Source organism: Mytilus galloprovincialis, chromosome 12 (assembly GCF_965363235.1).
Source record: "Mytilus galloprovincialis chromosome 12, xbMytGall1.hap1.1, whole genome shotgun sequence".
In the NCBI taxonomy this organism is placed as follows: domain Eukaryota; kingdom Metazoa; phylum Mollusca; class Bivalvia; order Mytilida; family Mytilidae; genus Mytilus; species Mytilus galloprovincialis.
The window spans coordinates 37,432,524-37,456,325 of NC_134849.1; the positions used below are offsets into that span (position 1 = coordinate 37,432,524).

Sequence of the window (23,802 nt, forward strand, 5' to 3'; positions counted from 1 at the left end):
ATTACTTCTATCTACCTGCGTCTTTCCCACATTGTTTGTCAGTTTAACATTACAATCTTTCTTTATGTAGCTAGGCACGTGATCATTTTTACCTGAAAAATGTGAATGTCAAATTATAATGTTAACGCAAAAAATACCAGTCCACATAAAGGTTTATTCAACATGTGCATAGATTTTTAAATTCTTTCTTTTTGGAGGAAATATTTCTGTCTTTTTATTTACAAAGATGTATAAAAAAAAAATGTAACTAAATGTTTGTTTCTTTGTACCATGAGACTTTGTATAATAATTTTCTGACTTATGACAAATATTGTTTAATCAAAGACCACATTTAATGCATTTTATAGTTAAGAGTCCGTGTTTATCATGGACTAAAAAAAGGGGGACGAAAGATACCAAAGGGACAGTCAAACTCATAAATCTAAAACAAACTGACAACACCATGGCTAACAATACGAACCCCACCAAAAATTAGGGGAGATCTCAGGTGCTCCGGAAGGGTAAGCAGATCCTGCTCCACATGCGGCACCCGTCGTGTTGTTTATGTGATAACAAATCCGGTAAATAGTCTAATTCGGTAGGTCACATTCAGGAAAGGGAAGGGGATTGTAGTTACGACGTAAGGAACATATCCGATATCATTTGTGATACGGTTATTCCAGAACGGTTAACCAACTCGTGATGGCGTCCGTAAAATTTACGAAGGGATGATTTCAACTTCACCATTTGTAACTCTTGATTTAATAGTTTCCTACATACACCAATGTACAAAAAATCATTTGTATTATATGAATTTTTAAGAATTATTTTCTGCAAGTCTAAAGAAGTCAGATGTACAATATTATAGGTTTCAAGTTACTATCAAACAACAAACTAATCTTTGAGGGTTTGTTTGTGCTTTTAAGAACGGGCAAACCTAATTTTGGCAATGATTAAACATGTCAAATTTCTACATTTTATGATGTAAATGCTGCCATTTGAAGCGCTTCCGCTAAAATTTGTGGAGCACCAGGGATCATCCTCTGTTTGTGGTGGGATTTGTATTTTAAATATGAAGCATATATCAAAATAAAAATGTAAAATGAAACATTTTATTCTTTCTCTAATCTACACTTTAATGTCAGCAACTGTTTATCTAAAAAGTCAATGCTGTCATTATTTTCGAAAAAAAATCACCGACTTATAACATGTTAATAAAAAGATTAAATGGAATATATATTTAAATTGATAATTGATAATATACCTGGATCGTCAACCCATTGACTAAGGGAGGTTTTGAATCTACGAACATGCAGTGGTTTCTCGGCCATTCCAACCTTTTGCATTACGTCTTTAAATCTGCTCTCTTCTGCATTTGATAGCTTGAGTAAATCACACTTACCTGAAACAAGATGGATTAATTGGTTTAATGTTATAGGTCCGTGTATATTTGCGTCCATTTGTTTTTCATTTTGAAACATCAAAAACAAAAAAACAAAAAACGAGAGTGTTTTCATTTTTTGTTTTTTGATTTCTTGAAAACCAAAATGAAAAATGAGAGTGTTTTCATTTTTCGTTTTTGATTTCTCGAAAACCAAAATGAAAAACAAAAATGTTTTCGTTTTTCGTTTTTGATTTCTAAAACAAAAACGGAAAACGAAAGTGTTTTCATTTTTTGTTTTGGCAGTGTGGCTATTTGACCGGCACCGGCAAAATAGCAAATTTGCTATTTATCCGGCTCTGATTAAACAAAAACTAACTGGAATTAAAATTTAAGAATAATAATTAAATATTAAAATTTTCTTTTTAAAAACTTTTGTTACTGTTGCTCATATAAACACTTAAACTTCTTATCTAAAAAAAATTAAAAAACTGTACACATCAAAAATAAAACTATGGTGAATCTATTAAGAATAGAAGTGGAGTAATAAGATAAATAAAAAAATTGAAATACAAATATGATAATAGTCACTTTGTAGCTATACTACATTCCGGAAACTAGTATACTCTTTTCATTTACGAAACCAGCATTGTGATTGTGTTGCCGATGCAATGGCAGAATGGTCTTTAAGTACCATGAGAAGACTTGAGAAATACAATTATAATCAAACGATTATCTGGCTTGGTCTTTTAAACAAAAACCGTGAAAAATAAAAATTTCATCAGACACATTTTTTTTCAGCATAGGAAAAGAAAGGAAATGTTCCCTGATTTTTAGAATTGTATTTGAGAATGAAAAGGTGAAAAAGACTAAACATAGAGAAATATAATTGTATTTATTTATGTATTTTCTCATTTTGAAAAATATCATGTAAGTTACACAGACGCTGCTCCTGATTATCCAATCTAGTTCAACCCAATACACATTGAGGTTTGTTTTTCTCTATTCATTTTTTTTTCTTCAAATTAATATATGATTTTTATGAGGTCATGTTAAGTTCCAGGAAATTGCGAGAATGCAGGATTTTTCTCTATTAACTACAGAGCTTCCAGGGGCCTTGAGCGGCCCCAAGACCCCTCGCCATATGACTTACCCCTGGCTTTGATTACACCTCATTTTGGCCTAGCTACACCTCTGGCTATTTAGAGCGTATATAAAGAGAATAAAAAGAACCCTATTTACATATGTAACATATGCACACAAGATATAGATTCAAAGGAAGTCAGTGTAATGATTTCTCTAAAAACCAAAATGAAAATCAAAAGTGTTTCCGTTTTTCGTTTTTGATTCTACTAAAGAAGAGTTTGGTATTTAATTCTAATTATGTCTCGATTTATAATGTAAATTTTTTTCTTTTCTTGTTTTACAGTCATTGATAGTAAATATTACCAATGTTACCACTCCGGTGTTCTTTCAACATAATGTAGACAAAATAGCCCGCATGAACTACGGTGATAAAGTAATCAAAGACTTTCAAATTACCTTGTTTATATCTTTGATAGAAAATACATTATTATATTTAAATATTGAACAAATCACAAATTTAAATTGTACAATATAATATTATATAAAGATAGTACAAATAAATAGATTGATGACATCACACAAACAAGGGAGGTAACTACTTTTAAAACTGACAAGAAAACTAGCCCGGTCGTTAAAGTATACATGCATAGTGGTTGTCAGATCAATATTACTTTAATCGAAGAAAATATCGACAGATGCAAAAGTATTAATCAATCTAAACAATAATGGTGCGTGATCTTTTAAGTTTGGAGAGGTTGATCTGAGATGATAAGATAGAACCAAGTGTTATCTGCTACACAGATTTCCAAATGAAGCATTTTGCCAGTGCTTGTAAATCATCAATGATTGGTGTTGACAGCACATTAAATTTGGGCGCCTGCTTTGTCACAACAACTGTTTTCCAGGAAAACAAACTTAAACGCAAAGGGAAAAACACAAACCCAATAATAATGGGACCAATTTATTTGCATTGGGATGGTGCTTGCCATACCTACCAACGTTTTTTTTACTCATATTGCCTCAGTGCTTGATACAACAATAAGTGATACCTTCCCAGCAGGCACTCAACGTTGATTCAACGTTGAAACAAGGTTGTTTCTCAACGTTGAAACAATGTCAAATTTATGTTTGATTTTGAAAATTTGAATTAACGTTGTAATTTCAACGTTGAAGTTTCAACATCCATTCAACGTTGATTCAAGGTTGAATAGTAGTTGAAAGTATAATAAGGAAATTTATTATAAAGCTACAAACACCACATTTTTTACCTGCTTTCCAAATTTTTGCTGTTGTTAGATGGTAAACAGGCAGTGTGGGTGTACATGTTTTTTTTAAATATTTTTCCCTCTCACCAATACACATATGAACAAAATAGATAAGTTAAATGGAAGACATCTAAATACATACATCAACTGTTACTTTAAACAACATTTGGTGCTTGTACAAAGTCAAAAATCTAGAACCATAAATGTCATATCTTAAAATCCTGTTGGCAGAAAGAATAGCTGAAATGATTGTGCGTGTCCACTTGTATTTAACGATAACTATAGACATAATTATCTATTTAATTTATAAGTGGACACCTATCATTTTTGATATATTCTTACTTGTAGTTTTTCTTGTTGTGAATAGCTATAAAAAGACAAATCATTCAATGAATTTGCACAGTTTGCATAAAAACTAAGACATGCACTTTATTCCCTGACACCACAGAAAGGAAAGAAGATGTTGAATAGTTCTAAACAATTCTCACAAGTTCAAAGTAGTTTTTGTTAAACGACCAACCAATGTTAAACCCTTCTTGAAAGTAGTATATATATCTAGGAGGAGTGAAGACATTATTAGATCCAATGTGTATTCAGGATGATCACAATATTTACGAAAATAAGAAGATGCTGCATGACTGCTAACCAGACAACTATCCACAAAAAACAAAGGTCCTTGATTATATATACATATATGTTATATAAATGTATATATTACCCTCATAAACCATTACATTAATACTTATTTACTCAGGAACAATAATATCAAAACTAGTAATACAATGATATTTCTTTTGATACAAGATTTATTTTATAAATTCATTTGTTATATTTGTCTCTTTTGTCCTTATTGCATGTCATCATTCTTCCACTACCTAGGGATCTTTCAGCGGTAAATTTTAAGCAGGAGAGGTCTTTATCAGATATTTAATTCCAAGTGACATCTTTTTACTCTTGCAGTATATTTAAACTCTGGAAAAAATCAGATTATATATATATAATCAATATAAATTGTATGTCCTGAAAAGATATTTTAAATTTGAGCCACTTTCAATTTGTTTCTAGAAGCATTGAAAATAAATACAACCATAATGACGAAGCACATATTGTAATAAGATAATCATTAATAAAAATATATACATTAATGTTTACTATTAGTAGTTTTTTGTTAATGAAGAAGCTTCAATCTGAGTTTTGTAAGACTGCGGGTTTCACTATGTTATTGATAACAATGAAAACACTTTACCTAAGTAAGACGGTTTTTGTTTTATTGATGACTGCACAATTCCATTAACATAAAATAAAGAACTTTACTAGAATAGCTTAGATATAAAAACAAACATAATATGGTATGTAAGGTAAACAAAATTAGAATAAACAAAAGATTAATCTTTGAACACAAATGGTATATAGCTATACAGACAAAAAACCTACCTTTGATGATTTTAAAGACTGGAATTCCCAAAACTGAATTTTAATTTTGCTCCACTTGATGCCTTTTAGCCATTGGTATGTTTGACAAGCTTCTGTAAAATGAATAATACATGTTCATGATATCAGATAATGGACTGCTATAACATTCAAAACCAGGTTACGTACACATTAATGTAAACATGCATTTCTCATATTACACAGAGTTAGAGATCACCTGAAGATCAGTAAAGGCTCAAACTGACTTGTTTTTGTAAAAATAAAACAATAAAAGTACCAATTTTCCATGATCGTTCAAATTCAATACTTTGTTGTCCAGTTGAAATTCATTGTTTAATATGATCGTCAAAAAGTATGTCGTTTACCAAGCCTTAAAGTTAAACTAAAAGAATCGCATATATATATTATAAAGTAAACATCCATTCTCAATTTTATGTTGGGAAATTTACCTGAGCAAAATAATGTAAACACTTGCCTATCCCCCCTTTTTCTGATACTGTTATATGAATCTTTAAGCATAATAATTGTGACAATCTTAACCTAAACTTTAAAATGAAACTAAATATGCTTTCCACATTAAATGCTCTTAGAAATAGTATAATTGGAGGAAATTATATATGATGGCCCTTTAATGTGTTCTGATCTGTTTTCTGGAATACAATGTTGACGTTATAATTTTCTCTAATTGTGCAATATGATACCAATTCTTAAATATAACAAACCGTGATAGCCACATGTAAACATCTACATACCATAAATTTATACGTGATAAACGGGAAGTTTCTCTTTCGACTTCGTCCTTTGTCTGTTTGTTGTTCTTTTTCAAATACAGGAACGGTGCGTGTTTGAATAATGCGCATGGGCAATCTAACTTCCTGTTCAAATCCCGCGAAAATATGAATGAAAGAAATCGCGATCATTGTTGATAATCAACTAATTTAAATTTCTTTACATGTTATCTTTATGTTCAAATTAAAGTTATGTGAAATGAAATTAATAAATTATATTTCTTAATCCCTAGAAATTTAGTATCAAACGACTCACCCCCCTTTTTTCATATCGTCACGGTGACGCAAAACTCAACTTGAAATAGTGACCAATAGTTAGTACTATACTGTTTTGTGAAACCCAACCTTTTTCATTCTTTTCTTTATAAATATATACTTCTACAGTTATGCATATATTGCCTTCTGATAATGATTTTTTTTTATATAGGCCTACTATGAGTAAATAAGTTAACGTTAATTCAATGTTGAATCAGCGTTCCAATTACAACGTTGAAATGATCAACGTTAATTCAACCTCATTTCAACGTTTATTAAACGTTGAGTACCTGCTGGGTTGCTTAGTTATAGCAATCTTGTGATTGGTTCAGATGAGGAAAAGGCTTTAGTAAAAGCTATCAAAGACAGTTTTCCAACATCTGAACTCACATTGTGCACGAGGCACTTGAGTGAAAATGTTACAAGGCATTTGAGAACAAAGGTTGGCGTAAATGACAAGAACGCAAAACAAATTTTATCAGAATTATTTGGGGATTACGGTCGGATAGAAGCAGATACGACGGTAGATTTTTCCACTAAGGTTACTGATATTGAAAGAAAATATGAAGACCTCGTTGGTCCATATCTTACGCAAAAAGTTATTCCTACTATAAGGGATTACGTGTACAATGCTCGAAAAACAGAGTCGAGAATTCCATTGCAATGGAAAAACAATAATTGTGAATCAATCAATCACATCTTGAAACTAAATCAAGATTGGAAGCCTGAGAAACTTCCAGAGTTAATTAAAAAAATTCACAAAGAAATAAAGTTGCAAGAAAGTCTTGTCAATGGCGCACTTTACTGATGGACATGGAGACTTTGAGCTAAGCTCCTCAGTAAGCCATTTTCAATGCACAAAAGCTCTATGGCAGATTAAACCGAAAAAAAAAGGCTTTTGCATTGCAAAAATTCTTGACTCATGGGAGAAAGTTAAACGCAATCCCAGAGTCCACCACTTCAACAGATGGTGGGCTGACAATCCCCAAAACAAGTGTATGTGCACGTAAACCTTGCCAACGGAAACGTATTAAAAATGCTAAAACTACAACTTCAAAAAGGGCAAAAATACAGTGAACCTTAGTGGTAAAAATCTACTGCTTATCAAAATGGGACCACCATGTACAAAATGAATAAATATTATGTTAGATAGGAATGTACATATTATTATATAATGACTAAAAATAATTAAAAAAAAAAAAAAAAAAAATTGATGGACTCCAAGGTAGAACCACGTCCTCGTCGTGGGGACTGGAAACACGCTTAAATAATAAAGATGGCAAAGCGTGGCTGAAAGTTCTACAAATGAAGCATCGAGTTGACATAACAAGATTACACTTAGAGCATATTATTAAGCAAATGAATCAAAATATTATATTCTATTATGCCCACTCCATATATATCTCCATTCGTTTATTCATACTTTGACTTTGATGAAAACAGATACATACATAATCTTATACATATTCTTCTTATTTAAAAATAAAAAAAAGAAGCTCAATCTCTTTCTTCTTCACAAATGTTAAATTTCTTCATCTACCAATATACTAATATAAACTTCACAATCTCTTTCTTCCTCACAAATGTTTCATTTCTTCGTCTATCTATATAATAAAACATTTAAATTAGACATATCTGCTCGTATATTTAAAAAAAAACCCATTAAATACAAATTTCTTTATATCTAATAAAAAAATGTTTTTTTTGTCGCTAAATAGTCTTCTTGTCGCTTGTTGTCGCTAAAATAATTCTTGTTGTCGCTTCTTGTCGCTTGTTGACGCTTGTTGTCGCTAATTAGTGAGACCCCCGGTAACCTGGTAACTATATAGCCTCTAGTACAAATAAACTTATATATTTGGCGAGGGTATGGCTCTAGGAACCCAGAACTGGAAAAAATGACGCAAAATCTTGCATTCTAAACGTTTCTTTCGGACCCTTTCTTAATCTAAAGCGCAAGTTTTGTTTTATTTATTTTATTATATTCTGGTCTCGGAGCAAAATATATAGATACAGTGTAAGAGTTTGTTTTTGTAGTCCGATGCACTAACCTATGTGGCTATTGTATAATGGGTATGAATGGTCTGGTTCCTCGTTGAAGACCCTCCAGCTACTTTAAAGATGAAGAACAGGAATAAAGGCCCTGTTCATTATTAATTTGTATTTTTTCTATGTATTGTGTGCGATTTTGTCCCGTGTACATTTACTCCACATCTTTTTATTTTCTACTTAGGACCTAACCACGGCTTAATGCAAGTTTAGCCTTCCAATGTTAAAGGTCATATATATACAATTGTTTTTAATTATTTGATGCCGGGGATTGGATTTTTAGCTTTAACGTAGCCCAGGTCAGCTTTTTAACTTGTATTTACAGCAATGTTAGCCAGATTTGTGTTCTGTAATATATTGTAACAGTTTAATTTTCCATGAAAAAAAGAACTTGAACTTGAAGTCTTATTAAGTCTAAGACAAGAAGAACATGATCTTTTAATATTGAAGCCATAGTCATAAAGATCGATTACTTAATTGGTGTTTTGTTAACGTCGCCGCAGAACCAAAAAAAAAGCTTGTTATTTTTATGTTGTTTTAAAATATTAATTTGACTTGAATTTATATGAGTATATTAAATATATATGTATATACCAAGCTAAGTCAGTTTATATCTTCTTTCTCGTCTGACTATACAAAAGGCCAGGAGAGCTATTTTGATAGATCAGGATGACTGATAAGCTCTCTATATAAAGTAATGGGACAATGCATGTGGTATGAAGACTTCACCAAATCACCGTATGCAATATTCAAAAAGACATCCAAAGCTTACCCCCAAAACAAACCAGGAGCTCTGGGGGCTCTTAACACAAATCCAAGAGCACAGCAAAATGTCAAAATATCCAATTCAAACTGGGTGACCTGAGAGGAAAACATTTACACTTTCCAAAGAAATACAAGTCCCCCCAACTCCCCCCTCTCAACTTTTTAATAAGGAGATGTGGTATGATTGCAAATGAGTCAACTATCCCCCAAAGTTCAAACGTAGTGGATGTAAGCAATTATATATAGGCAACCATATAACCTTCAACAATGAGAAAAAACATACGGTATAGTCGGCTACAATAGTACACAATGTAATTCTTAAATCAGTGTTTTAAAGTCAGAACAGATAATAACGATTTTCTGTAATTGCCAAAAAGAAATCATGTACTTAAGAATATTCAAATAAATGAAATCTGATTTGAATTAGTTTTAGACTCAATGAAATTCATTACGATTTTTGGCATATTTATTCCTATAAAGGGACTATATTTGGGTATCGAATTTAAATGTGGGGTCGGGGTTAAAGATTGGAAAGAGAATCGTTGTGTCTGTTTATTTAACATTTTAAATTTATGTACTAACATCTTCCTCGGTTCATCTTCCTCTAAGCATATTATTAAGGAGAGAAAAGCAATTAATCTTTACTCAATAACACCGATTTGAAAGAACAATATCTTTGAGTATAATCGTCACTGATTGCAAAAAAAAATATGAATAAATTTAACAGAAACGATAGAAAAAATGTACAATTAAATCGCAAATAATGTAACAATTTAAGAAGAATCCTAAATATAAAAAAAAAAAACCATAATTATTTAAAACTTACCAACCTCTTCATCAAGGCGTGTTATCACCTTTCTTTACTCTACAAGAAACTTTACTAGGAGCCGTGGATCGCGGAATATCGTTTGCATATTTCTAAAACGTTCACGTAAATTGATGGCGTCATGTATTGAAACAGTTATTGGCCAATCAAATCGGTATATTGGATTTAATCTGCATGGCTCATGTGACCCTTTAACCCGAACTCCTACGTCGTTCGGGTTAATCAGGGTCACCCAAGCCGTCTGATTACACTAATTTTCCAAACGTTTATTGGAACCCAATAATTTGGCAAGGTGCTGCAACCTGTAATGTAAAGCGTTACAGCCGATTGCATTGAGTGTGTAGGCAAAGGTAGTATCCTTGGTTAGCTTGCTTGCATTATTAGGTTAGGTGAACTACCCTCCTTTAAGAGTAGACTAGTCTGACAGATAACCAACCAATCTATCTGTATAACTAGGCTACTTCTACAGGAGGGTAGTATACCTTACCTAATAATTACTTCACGGTTCAGCTACAAGCAGGCTAACCAAAGATATTACGTTTGTCTACACACTTAATGCATTCGGCTGTAATGAAAATGCGGAGTTTATGAGACCAGGCTCAAGCAGTCAGTCGGTAGCAGCCAGTTTTCAAATATTTATATAAACAAAAATGTTGCATAAGACTCAACGTACTTCAAATGTTTTTATTAATATATAACCACTATATCATCAGTTTTTTAATATATAATTAAGCAGCCAAAGACACTATTCAATGAATTTTAAAATTTCATTTCTGGTTCATTAGTTATATAAAGGCAATACGAATCGCTTTCAATATATCACACAGCGTGCTGCACGCTTTACATTTTAAATTTTAAACACTTTTGTGGATTTATAGAATCGTAAATAATTATGATTTTTTTTTAAATGATGACAAAATTGCACTATTGTGTGAAATAGCTTTTAATATTCTCGGCATCCTGTCAAACAGTTCATGAAAAATAATAGTTGTTCTGCATTAGAAGAAAAGAAAGTTGCACTCGTGCATTAACTTTTTTTTTTTGCCACACAAAACTGTTTTTACAAAACATTCGACATCTGAACTAGTAGAATTCGCTTAATTATGATTTGACGAAAGGTTTACTTTTTGTATTCAAAGTATGGTGAGCAAGGAAATTATTTATTAGCTTAAAAAAGATTAATCCGTGATATACATTAACTTGTAATTTTGATCAAGTGGGCCATAGATCTCTAGCTTACGTTTTCACCTAGTGCAGATAAAAGTATTGCCGCAGAATATTTTTTATCAACTGTAACGGCTGGGTTGGGTAGGGTATCCGACCTCAACTTTAGACCTACTTTAGAAAAAAACACTAAGCAGAACAACATCCTGTATTTTTTCTACTGTAGACCTCAGCTACATACCTTCCCTTTGCACCTAGTGCGGACAAATTTAATACATTTTCGGTAAGGGTGGCGTTGGGCGTCCGACCCCAACTTTGGACCTATCTTTAAAAAAAAAAAAAAAAAAAAAAGAAGAACAGCAACCTTGATTTTTTTCTCCAGTAGACATCAGCTATCCAACCCCCCTTTACACATTGTGCGGACAAAATTATTGCCGTAGAAATGTGTGTATTAACTTTTCTGTAATGATGGGATAGGGTGGGTAGCTGAGGTCAATTTGAAAAAAAAATTTACATGGACTCCAATGTGGTTTTATGCAGAACAATTATCGGAAATCTATGGCAGTTTTTTATAATGTAATATGTAATATGTTGTCAAATAATGAAAGCTCGCATCTTAATTAATAGACATAGAAATGAAGTGAAACCGTATGATAACAATAAAAATCTCCCAGAGACAAACTAACGTTCATTAAGGCAACTAGTGTGATGGTCTGGATTCGGGGTTCTTAATTTCTGTATTCTTTGATATTTTAGGCCATGTTTCTCTATTCTTTATACTTCTTGCCAATTATCCTCTTCTCTTTATATTTTATAACACCAATATTCTCGCTATTTTATTTATTTCTTAATCCATTATTTTTTTTTGTCCACTATTCTCAATTCCATAATCACCCAATAACTCCCTAGCTCAAGTTAAAGTCACCATATATAGCCTTCACAAATAAGCAAAACTTATACCGAATAGGCTCCGAATGGCAAAATAATTGAATGATTATCCCAGTTCGAATTGTGAAATTGCGGAAATTTGTTTTTTAATCTATTGATCAAGCAAAATTGTTCGTAAAATACTGGCAGATGGACCTTGGTCATTAATTCTAATAATCTTAGATCAACCTTTCTCAACTTAAAAGTAAAGTTCACGCACCCTTACTGTTCAGACTGTTAAAGATTTTTGCATTCGTCGACATTTTCTTCGATTAAAGTACTATTGATCTGACAACCGCTGTGCATGTAGGGCTAGTTTTTTAGTAGTTACCTCCCTTGTTAGTGTGATGTTGTCATCAATCTATTTATTTGTACCATCTTTATATAATATTATAATGTACAATTTAAATTTGTGATTCGTTTAATATTTAAATATAATAATGTATTCTTTATCAAAGATATAAAGAAGGTAATTTGAAAGTCTTTGATTATTTTATCACCGTAGTTCAATTCAAAAGTCAGGCAGTCTATTTTGTCTACATTATGTTGAAAGAACACCGCGGTGTGTACATTGGCAATATATTTACTATCAATGACTGTGAAACAAGAAAGGAAAACATTTTACATTACAAATCGAGATATAATGAAAATTAAATACAAAACTCTTCTTTAGTAAAACGAAAAATGAAAACACTTTCGTTTTCCGTTTTTGTTTAAGAGAAATTAAAAACGAAAACACTTTTGTTTTTCATTTTGGTTTTCTAGAAATCAAAAACGAAAAATGAAAACACTTTTGGTTTTCCTTTTTGGTTTTCGAGAAATCAAAAAACGAAAATGAAAATACTTCCGTTTTTTGTTTTTTGTTTTTGATATTTCAAAATGAAAAACGAATGGACGCAAATATACACGGACCGTTATAACACATGATATAATGAAAACTCGAACACCTCATGTCTTTTTAGAATTGTAATTCAATCTATCTCCGATCCAAAAAGAAATTTAACATGCTTAATGGTGCTGCTTATTTGTTCAATAATTCTTTTTAAATTTACAACACACTCGGTTGAGTAATGTAGATTCTGCAACTGCATTGATTGTGGTATCATATTTTACTAAAGTGTCCTTGCTTGGGATAGCGGGCACATACATACAGAATGTGGCGGGGTTAAACATGTTACATATTGTTTTTTGCTATTTTTTGAAACATAAATTAGGCCGTTGATTCAAATTTGTCATTTTTGTACTACAATATGCATGGTCGTGTTCTATCACTGGCAATCCTATCACATCTGTTACCTGTTATATACACCACTGTTTTACATCAAATATAATTACTGTACCTTCTCTGATAAAGTTGTCGTAATACTGTAGAAGGTTAACTCTTTGTAGAACATCCTGTAGCTGCCATTCGGTCAAGTTCTGTGGTTGGTTGGTTGCCATTCTGATAAATGATGAAACTAAAGAAACACACCATATATGACTTAAATGTATTCACAACATTGAGTGAACAAAATAAACAGCTTTAATAGGTAAAAATGTAAAACAATTGCTACAGCAGTCCTGTGTTATCATCTTGATTAACAACATCCAACGTTGAAACATAAATCGGAACTAAGCATGTCAATCGCAATTACTAACATATCACATTTGCAAAAATAGTTGTGAAGTTAATATGCATATTATTATTCTCAATGTTATACATGTTTTATGAAAAACAAACTCATAATGACAGTTTTAGATTGAATTACAGCTTGTAGTTTGATGCAAGAAAGAAACTTAGTACCACATTGAAACTATATAATGTATTTATCAAAATGTGTGTTTAACTCACCATAAAGGTATAGATACAATTATTTTTTTTTATCGAGAAAACATCCGGATGCAACCAATTCAAATAATAATTTAAACACTGTTTACCTATCCTTTTAATCAATTTGTAATCTCTTCATCACGTCATACATTTACATTATAATTAAAGAAAGTTTTCTTTATTTTCGGAAAATGTAATTGTTCGAACTTCCGTGTTGTAAGGTCATAAGGATTATAAATATGAACTTAGTTAAAGATGCAAAAATGATCGCTCGGTCGATAACTTATAAGTAATTCGTACATATTTCAGAACTTGACAAACAGGTTTTGTGAAAGTGGTATTTAAATATGAAACAGATACATTTTTAGATCAGCGTTAATATGTTTTTAAAGCAATTTAAAAATAGAATGTAGTACTTTTTTCTAAAAGTTATTCAATCTTGAAATATAGTGTAAAAAAGAAGGAAATTAAATACTGAATTTTATAAAAAGTTGATTTACAGAAAGTGTATCATAAGTGTATCACACAGATTTGCTAACTACTTGGCTTTTACTAGTAAAACAATCAAATACTCTCCTGATGAATCCCAGTGGCTACGGAAGTAAAATTTCCATCGTGTTTGATGAATTTGGTGTAGGCACTGTTATCTTCTAATTAAAGATTTAAGTATTGTATGATAAGGCTGTCCTTCGTAAAACGTGGATTAAGCTGTCTCAAATTCAACTCGTACAGTATTCCATTATAATTATAGAGAATCATCCCATCGAGATTGATTTTCTCGCTTGAGCCGTTACGGTGAAATTGAGAAAAGCAATCGAGTTGAGATAATTAATGATAATCTGTCTATCGGTATTTGAACTATGACGATGTTGTTGATTTCACAGACAAAAACATTAACGGTACCAATTTTCCTGCACCAAATGCGCATTCCGACAATACATGTCTCTTCAGTGATGCTCGTGGCCAAAATATTTGAAATCCAAAGCTTATATAAAAGATGAAGAGCTATATTCCAAAAGGTTCAAAAAGTATAGCCAAATCCGTAAAAGGAATCAGAGATTTGCATGAGGGAGATTTATAATAACTTCGAACCTTTTGAAACAGCAAATTTTATTAACACAACAAATCCGTATTTTCCTGCCAGTACCAAGGTACTGGCTACTGGGCTGGTGAAACTCTCGGAGCATGTGCGTCCTAAGTTTATAGCAATAATTTTTCATATGACTCTACTGTGCTTAGAAAGAAAATGACCAGTCAGTGACATAAAAGGAAACTTCCGTAAAATAGTGATAACGCAAAATACTAAAATTAATTCCATTTCATAAATATTTTGAAGTAAAATGCCATACCTGAAAAATTCCACAAAACTGTGACATCGTATTTGTTATCTTAACAATGTGACGTCATTTTTATATTTCCGGTGTCAAGCATGAACAGGATTATGATATTTATTGTACAATTCTTAATCGTTTTATTATTGACAAAAACAAAAAGATTTTATGAACAAATATGAATTTCTTCTTATTTTTTTTGGAAATTACATACCAAACCATGTGTGAACTATAAAACATATTAAAACATATATACATGTTTAATTCTAATCAAATGTATGTGTAACTCATATAAAACGAATTACGGTTACTATTATAAAGCTAGCTTTGGTTTAAACTTTTCGACAGTACTTGCTGAAACATGTATAACCTTATAATCTAGCATTGATAAAATAGTAACTCGTGTTTCAAGAAAATCAACCGAGCTGTACATACTATTAATAAGATTAATGCTATGGCAAGTTAAGCTGTTCCACGTATTCAGGTTATTTGAATGTATTTATCAATCAAAATCAGTTTAAACATATTAATATAAAAAAGAAGATGTGGTATGATTGCCAATGAGACAACTATCCACAAAAGACCTAAATGCAGAGACATTAACAACTATAGGTCAACGTACGGCTTTCAACAATGAGCAAAGCCCATACTGCATAGTCAGCTATAAAAGGCCCCGATAAGACAATGTAAAAGAATTCAAACGTGAAAACTAACGGCCTTATTTATGTAAAAAAAAATGAACGAAAAACAAATATGTAACACATAAACAAACGACAACCACTAAATTACAGCTGGCTCCTGATTTGGGACATGTACAGGTACATAAAGCTTTTAACATTTTATGTTTTGTAGAGATTAATGTATTTCGAACAGCACCAAGCGTCACGTTATGTCTTAAAAACAGGTATACATATTGTACAGTTACACATGATGTACACATATTACGGTTTATGTAGTAAGACGGATGTAAAACACTTTAAATGGTTGTCACTATTGCGGTATTATTGTCATATAAAACTGAACACTGAAAGTGAAACAAAAATAATTAGGTAGAACAGAAAGTGAAAGTTAATAATGTATACGTTTTTTTTGTGGTACAGTCAGTATGATTTTGTTCTTTAGCTGTACACAGCTTCTTTCACATAGATAATATTTATGTACTAAAAATCAGGAAATTCATTTTTAATATTTAGTATTTTTCTTTACTTTGAAATTATTGTAATATCTAGGTACCTGTATTTTACAGAACATGATATGCACAAAAAAAATTGGTACAGGAATAATACCAACAGCGATCACAATAGTCCAGAAATAGTACATATGCAAAAGGAGCTGTGTAGATAATCATGATAATATGGTTGGTGTCTTTTTCATATATAAAGATTTGTGATGGATATTTTCCCGGCAAGTTTTTGTATCCCTTAAGGTCTTAGTAGCAAACGTATTTCAATATTTTGACTACTTCTACCCAAGTGCTGACGTGGTAAATGTATGTGGTGGTGTGTAATCCTTTTTGTATATATCGCTTCTTATATATAAGTCGATGGCTAGGTTTACAAGTTCTGTGGTATAATTGTTCTAATCTGTCATCTTCTCCACAAGATTGCAGTTTGTTTTAGTCTTTTTTTTGTCTTCTGTAATAAGCCTGTCCGTATCCTATTATGTGACTGTGTTCATGTGTCTGTTTGATAAATATCCAGTGTGCTTGGTTGATATATCATTGACTTTCGCGTGTTATGTCTTGGACTTTTTATCAGATTTTCGGAATCCTCTAGTTTTATCCATGGGATGCCTTAAAATATTTTGCCCGTTGGCCCTCTTGATTGGCGTATTAAATGAATGACGAATACTTTAAATGCATGCAGGTTCTGCAAAAAAAAATACAACGTTAAAATGGAAAGTTCACAATTGGGAAATTGAAGTCATCTCTTTTGTCGTAAAATTTTGTTTTTATTCTCCCTGATTGTCAATATTGGCGATATTGTTTCTATGTCAAACACAGCATTTCGTAGCTTACAAGTTACGTACTCTATAAAACATTCTGTTATTGTTCATATTGTGACAACACCCAATACAACTTTCAATATGTGTAATATTCTGTTTGCAATTATTCTGTATTCGTTTTATATTGGTGTGAACGACACAGTTAAGTTGTAAATTATGATAAAATTATAGATATAATTATCTGATCTGATTTGTTATCTACCGTCCTGAATTTGTAACTTAAAATGTTTTGTCATGTGATATTATATTATCACTTGTCTATTTGGGATTATGTCCAGGAGATAATTATTGATAATGGCTCAGGTTGCGTTCAAAACATGTGAAATTTGTTTGCGTGCCACTGAATCACACTATTGCTTAGATTGTGAGGAGTATTATTGTGAAAATTGTAAGGTTCTACATCATAGGCAGAAGTTATCGAGAGGTCATTGTTTTCAAAATGTCCTCGACCTAATCCCAGATAGTAAATCTAGATGTAGTGAACACAAAGAAGAATCAACCTTTATTTGTATTGCGTGCGATGTTCTTGTATGTGATATTTGTATGACAGGCAAACACAAGGAACATACTTTTTCTAAACTGGCCGATGATATTGCCAGGTTGAGAGGGGAAAACGAAAAGCAAATTTAAGACGAACGAAGCAAATCAACGTATCTGCAACATTGAAAATAGCTTGATATCGTTTGATTATGCAGTTGAGTCTGTTATAAACGCCATTACCGATGACAGCAGCAAGATTAAAAACATGTTTGACGAATCCGTAGCTAAGATCATTGCTGAAGTAAAAACAGAGTCTAAGAAGGAAAAGGATAGGCTTATAAAGATGCTGTCTAATGCTAAATCTGTTCTTGCTGCTGGGCAAAACTTAGACACCCGGAGACAGGGACAAGATAAAACCTGGCATGACGACAGTATGGTACATCAGATTACTAATATGAAAGAAGATATCAAAAGACTACACATGAACTTTTGTCCTGAGTTTCCGAACATATCCTTCAATAGCAAATATGTAGCTAGAGTTGACATAGATGAGCTTATAGGCACATACACTATCAGGTAAAAATAAAGATAAAATGAAAAGAAGATGTGGTAAGTGTGCGAATGAGACAACTCTCAACAGGAGACCGAATGACACAGAAATAAACAGCTTCACACATGTATATGTCACGGTATGGTTTTCAACAATCAACAAAGCCCATATCGCGTAGTCCACTATAAAAGGCCAAAAAATGACAATGCAAATGTGTACAAAAAATGAACGAAACACAAATATGTAACACAAAAACAAACAACAACAACTATGTTACAGGACCCTGACTTTGGACAGGCCAATGCATACATAATGTGGCGTGATTAAACATATTAGCGGGGTCCCAACTCTCCCCTAACCTGGTACAGTGGTGTAACAGTACAAGATCAGAATAAACTATAAAGATCAGTTAAAATGACCTAAGTCATATGATGGATTCAAAATCAAATATTACATATTCAAGTGAACGTGGCCGGATACTTGTACATCCGAGCAACAAGATATGAGAGTACTTGCAGTTACTGATAGTTACTAACAACGTATATAATTAATCATGCATCTAAGACTAAATTATCATTCAGTACAACACCCACCATCTAATGGATTTAGCGTGACTAATTGATATGTTGATATATCATAAGTTGAAAGCGAACCATGTCTTGTTTCAATTAACTTCAGTTTACCAAAAAAATGCGTTTAAGTCCATCTCTTTCACTTGTGTTAGAACTTATAAATTTGTAAAATTACGGATCGCAAGTTTAGCTAACATTTTTTTTTTTTTGAACTTCATAAATTGATTTAGAAGTTTTTAAAGTATGCAACATTTCGAAAGACGACCAGGGTCCTATTTAAACGATATTGACTACCTATGTGGGTATTGTAAGATCGAAGAAGTACCATGTGAGTATTGTAAGATCAGAGAAGCACCATGTGAGTATTGTAAGATCAGAGAAGCACGCATCGCAATGACTTATTATTTTATTTGCATAGATAACATTTTGGTCGATCTTTATAAAATTAAATAATAATCCTCAAGATTAAAAGAGTATTCGAAATGTTATAATTAAACCTAACAGAAAGCTGCTTTCAAATGGAGACATGAAATAACAAATTATCAAATACATACATTGCAATGAAATTTATAAAAAATATGTGTTTTTTTTTCAGTAGAGAAAAATATGTAATAGTTCAACAGTCAAAGAAAACAAAGAGAAGAAACATGGAAAGTAATACAAATGATCAACAAATTGTTGGTAAGTTCTGACATTGAATCAACTAGTCATTTCCATCACAGTCCACCAAAATGAAATACATGAAGTATAAGAGTTATCTGCTGAAGTTACCAATCTGCTGTCCTACTCTAAAAAGTTATCAAAGGTACTAGGATTATAATTTAAAATGCCAGTCGCGCGTTTTGTCTTCAGTCACAGTTAGATCAACATAGTTAAAAAGTCAAACATGTACAAAATTGTAGAGCATTACGGACCCAAAATTTCAAAACAAGTTGGGTAAAATACGGGTGTGGTAATCTTTTCCTGGGATAATAAGTTATCAAAAAGGTACCAAGATTATAATTTAGTACACCAGACGCGATTTTCGACTACATAAGACTCATCAGTGACGCTCATATCAAAATATTTATAAAGCCAAACAAGTAAAAAGTTCAAGAGCATTGAGGATCCAAAATTCCAAATAGTTTTGCCAAATACGGCTAAGGTAATCTATGCCTGGGATAAGAAAATCCTTATTTAATCGGTTTATTCAAAGGTTTGTAGACTGGAAATTTATAAATATAAACACATAACTGATATTCATGTCAACACCGAAGTGTTGACTTCTGGGCTGGTGATACCCTTAAGTCCACCAACAATGGTATCGACCCAGTGGTATAAATAGTTATCACAGGTACCAGCATTGTAATTTAGTACGCCAGACGCGCGTTTCGTCTACATAAGACTCATCAGGGACACTCATATCAAAATATTTATATAGCCAAACAAGTAAAAAGTTGAAGAGAATTGCATACCCAATACTCTTACTTTTTCGAAGTTTCAAAGTTTTGGTAACAGGAAATTAATAAAAATGACCATATAATTAATAGTCATGTCAACACCGAAGTGCTGCTATCTGGGATGGTGATACCCTCGGGGACTGAAAATTTCGAATAAAAGGATTTTGCCGTCGTGTGTGGTAATGGTGATGATATGGATTATGCTTTCCAGTTCGACTTTATTGTAGTTGATCGAAGTTTCAAAGTTCATAACTATATTAATGGGTTTACCAAAATATGCGTAATTACAAGAAGAAATGAAATATGCCTTAAATATTTTTTTCTTCTCTTTATTACTCAAATAATCCCTTATAAAACTAATTTTGCGCCTGTGGACTAGTAACACCACAATGCATAACCAGCGTTAATTTTATGCTTTTTTTATTTGCACTTTTGTTTTAAAAAAGATAGTGCTTTACTAATGACGTCATCGTTAACTAGACGCATCTGACCAGGCCCAAACGTGACTTTGTTTTATGAACAAGACCAAAATATATAAAAAGAAAACATGAATAGGGGGAAGTTAAAAGCATTATAAAAGGAGTTGTCCGGTAAGGGCCGATTGTGGCCTCAAACTTCAGGTTCATCTGAAGAAAGATTTTGGACACTTTTTAACGCTTAAGTGTCTATTTCAACTGGTTCAATTAGTTTTTGTAAAAGATTTTTACTTATTTAGTCATTAAAAACGCTCCGATGCAAGCTTAAATATGAGAAATGTATCAAATATGCCAAAAAATGTCACTGTTCAGATCATTTTTGTCAACAGTGGCCGCATCCGTGTTCATCCTAAACATTTATATATGTTATGTAGTATCGTCAAATACAACTTATTTTGCAATATTATGAATGAACACAAAAGCGGCCATTTTCTTTTAAGACGAAAACCATCAAAAATTTAACTAAAATGCTAAAATTTTGAAGATTTCAGTAATTTAGCATGATTTTATGATGAAAGTACCCGATATATGTGCATTGTTTTGTCAAAAACAGCACATATTTACTACCCGCACATTTTTAAACGTGAAAAAATTGTTTAGAGTATGAATAAAAGATATTTTGAAGTTTCAAGGGATAATGTTAAAAAGAAAATAAACAATATGTTTTTGTTTGTGTCCAGTCATAATGTCACAAAACGCCATTTTAACATTTTGTTCAAAACCATGCCAAGTCATATAAAACAATTTTGGAAGGAAACCCATTTTAATATTATGGCAGAAAAAAAATCCTATAGAACATTAAAATATGTCAAAAAGTGACCAAAAGTTGAAAAACCTGCAACTTTAAATAAAACAATATAGATTTTGAGCTGATTTGTGTTATGTGAACTACCATCATGTTTGTGTCCACATGTTTTATATTGAAATTGCAGATTTTTCAACATTTAGTCGACATAAAGTCGCAAAGGGGTTTGAAAAAATCCCTGAAATATATATTTTAATGTTCTATAGTATTATTGTAAATGTAAAAGCAACAGTAGTATACTGCTTTTCAAAACTCATAATTAGATGGAAAAAAAATTCGGGTTATAAACTAAAACTGAGGAAAACGCATTAAATATTAGAGGAGAACAACGACACAACATAAAATGTAACACACAGACACGAACTGTTAAATGTGTGATTTCTATCAATAAAATACATCAAATATTCAATTTTATGACATAAATAATCACCCGAAGATACAAAAAAAGAAAATAAATCGTGTTATACAGCATATTCCAAATCATTGTTTCAATGTGTAAGATCATTATGATGTATTTTAATCGATATCATGTTTCATCTTTGTAGGCGTGAAAAAAACAAAACGTAAGTATAGTACTATTAAACTGAATAAAGGTAAAATTTAGGTCTGTGGACAGCGCAAACCTGTCAGTTGGAAATTACCACGTATACTTTACACCAGTTTAGTTTATCATTTGTAAAATTTACTACCAGACCAGATTTCGTCTGTGGTATTTGTTACCTTAGTACATACCTCTCCCGCAATGAGCTTGAAGCCAGTAGAAAAAAGTAAATAACCTACTGATATACTAAGTTTATGTTTGAACTTTCTGGGAATAATGCAATCACACACAAGTATGTTACATGTACCGATATCAAAATGTCATAGATACTATATGGAAATAAAAGTCTGAAAGGTGAAAACAAAAAGCAATTCAAATTAGACGACAAAAGCTTGATTTATATACATAACACACACACACACACACACACATCGATAAATTAAACGCTACTTATATTTTTATAGAAAAAAATAACAAATTATGCCGTAAAATACGTTGACCCAGACGTATCTGCGACGTTATGATGTTTGAACTGACGTTTCAAATTCCTGGCTTAGTACAGGTACTTACTTGTAGAAGATCGTTGTTCAAACTAGTTTTAAAGTTATCTAAAACTATAACGTGTATGCCATTCGCATCATAAAGAGCTTTGATGTATAAATCTAATAATTATATTTTAGATTCAGACCAATGAAGTTTATCAAATTTAAAGACGATTGAACAGATGTCAAACAGAACGATCAGTGCTTTTAAATAATATGGAAGTTTAACAAATAATCAATCATAAAGATCATGTTATTTGCTTGGAAATAAATGGTTAAAATTCAGTAGAATAACGGTAGGTATATATATATATGATTCGTACATTATTAGGATGTTCCTCATTCAAAAATAAGATATCATTGTGTAAGTCGGTTGATCAAATATAATTGTTATACTAATTCGGGTAAACTGATTCATCAGATACAAGAGTAATTTCTCAATTTTGTTTGTAAAACTTTAAATGTTAGTATATTTTCGAATAACGTTTTACATGTAATTTTAAAAACAGTTTAATTGTGATCCTTTTGTTTTTTTGTATTTAATCTTTTAAAATACATGTTATCGAAAGTGCATGTGTGTTGTTTATTCAAGACTTTTTCTCCAAAGTTACACCACCAAATTGCATACATATGAATTGAGTTTAATGTAAGCATACAGGTTATCAATCAGGTTACACAAAAACACGTCGAGTAGCCTATACTTGTATACGAAAATGTTCAAGGGTCAAAATCACAACTGATTTTAAAGATGCACTACCATTTAGAAAAATGCAAAACAATGACAAAATAACCAAAATATCAGCACATAGCTGTGTTACATATTCGTGTTCCGTTTTTTTTTTGTACCTTACTTAGGGGGAACGTTTTATTAACAGTATCGGACAAAAGAGTAGGTCCAGTATTACCCCTTTTTGGCCCAAAAATAAAGCAGTTTTAAAACATTGTTTAAATGAAACCTTTTAGTTATTTTTTAGAAAGGAGAATGCTTCTGCTACATGAATATGGGCTGTTTTTTGAAAATACAATGCACATATATCGGGTACTAGCATCAGTAAGTCTTGCTAAATTACTGAAAGCTGAACACTTTAAGCATTTGAGTTACACTTACGACGGTTTCAGTCTTAACTGTAAGTGGCCGCATTTGTGTTCATTTTAAATATTGAAATGTAAGTTGTATTGGATGATAATACATACCATGTATAAAGGTTGAATATGAACACTGATGCAACCACTTTCATTTTTGAAATTACAATTTCAGGCAAAATTAATAGATTTTCATATTGATGCTTGAATCAGAGCGTTTTGTATGACTAAATCAGTTAAATTCTTTCACATAAAC

At 31.7% G+C, this 23,802-nt stretch overlaps 2 protein-coding genes and 1 long non-coding RNA gene across 5 annotated transcripts in view; 1 reads left to right on the top strand and 2 right to left on the bottom strand.

Moving 5' to 3' along the window:
• The window catches only part of LOC143053449 (uncharacterized), a 37,320-nt gene extending 23,393 nt beyond the window's left edge, over window positions 1-13,927 (bottom strand). For 2 of the 3 annotated variants that reach the window (XM_076226237.1, XM_076226235.1), the window contains exons 1-4: window positions 13,745-13,836; window positions 13,254-13,370; window positions 1,244-1,381; window positions 16-92 (exon numbers count right to left, since the gene is read on the bottom strand). In XM_076226237.1, the coding sequence (XP_076082352.1) occupies window positions 16-92; window positions 1,244-1,381; window positions 13,254-13,353 (315 nt within the window). In that variant the 5' untranslated portion in view covers window positions 13,354-13,370; window positions 13,745-13,836. Of the gene's footprint in view, window positions 1-15; window positions 93-1,243; window positions 1,382-13,253; window positions 13,371-13,744 lie in introns of all 3 variants that reach the window. The other variant, XM_076226236.1, reaches the window with a different exon arrangement.
• LOC143055055 (uncharacterized) lies at window positions 4,490-6,052 on the bottom strand. Its single transcript, XR_012971928.1, has 3 exons — window positions 5,895-6,052; window positions 5,146-5,237; window positions 4,490-4,683 (listed from the first exon to the last, which is right to left on the bottom strand). It is a non-coding gene; the product is annotated as an uncharacterized LOC143055055 (long non-coding RNA).
• A 3,448-nt stretch (window positions 13,928-17,375) lies between the features above and the next one.
• Window positions 17,376-22,770, top strand: LOC143055320 (uncharacterized). The gene is made up of 4 exons (XM_076228456.1): window positions 17,376-18,114; window positions 19,256-19,341; window positions 21,926-21,943; window positions 22,602-22,770. The coding sequence occupies exons 1-4, from the start codon at window positions 17,804-17,806 to the stop codon at window positions 22,613-22,615; spliced, it is 429 nt and encodes a 142-aa protein (XP_076084571.1). The 5' UTR covers window positions 17,376-17,803; the 3' UTR covers window positions 22,616-22,770.
• Window positions 22,771-23,802: the final 1,032 nt, after the last annotated feature.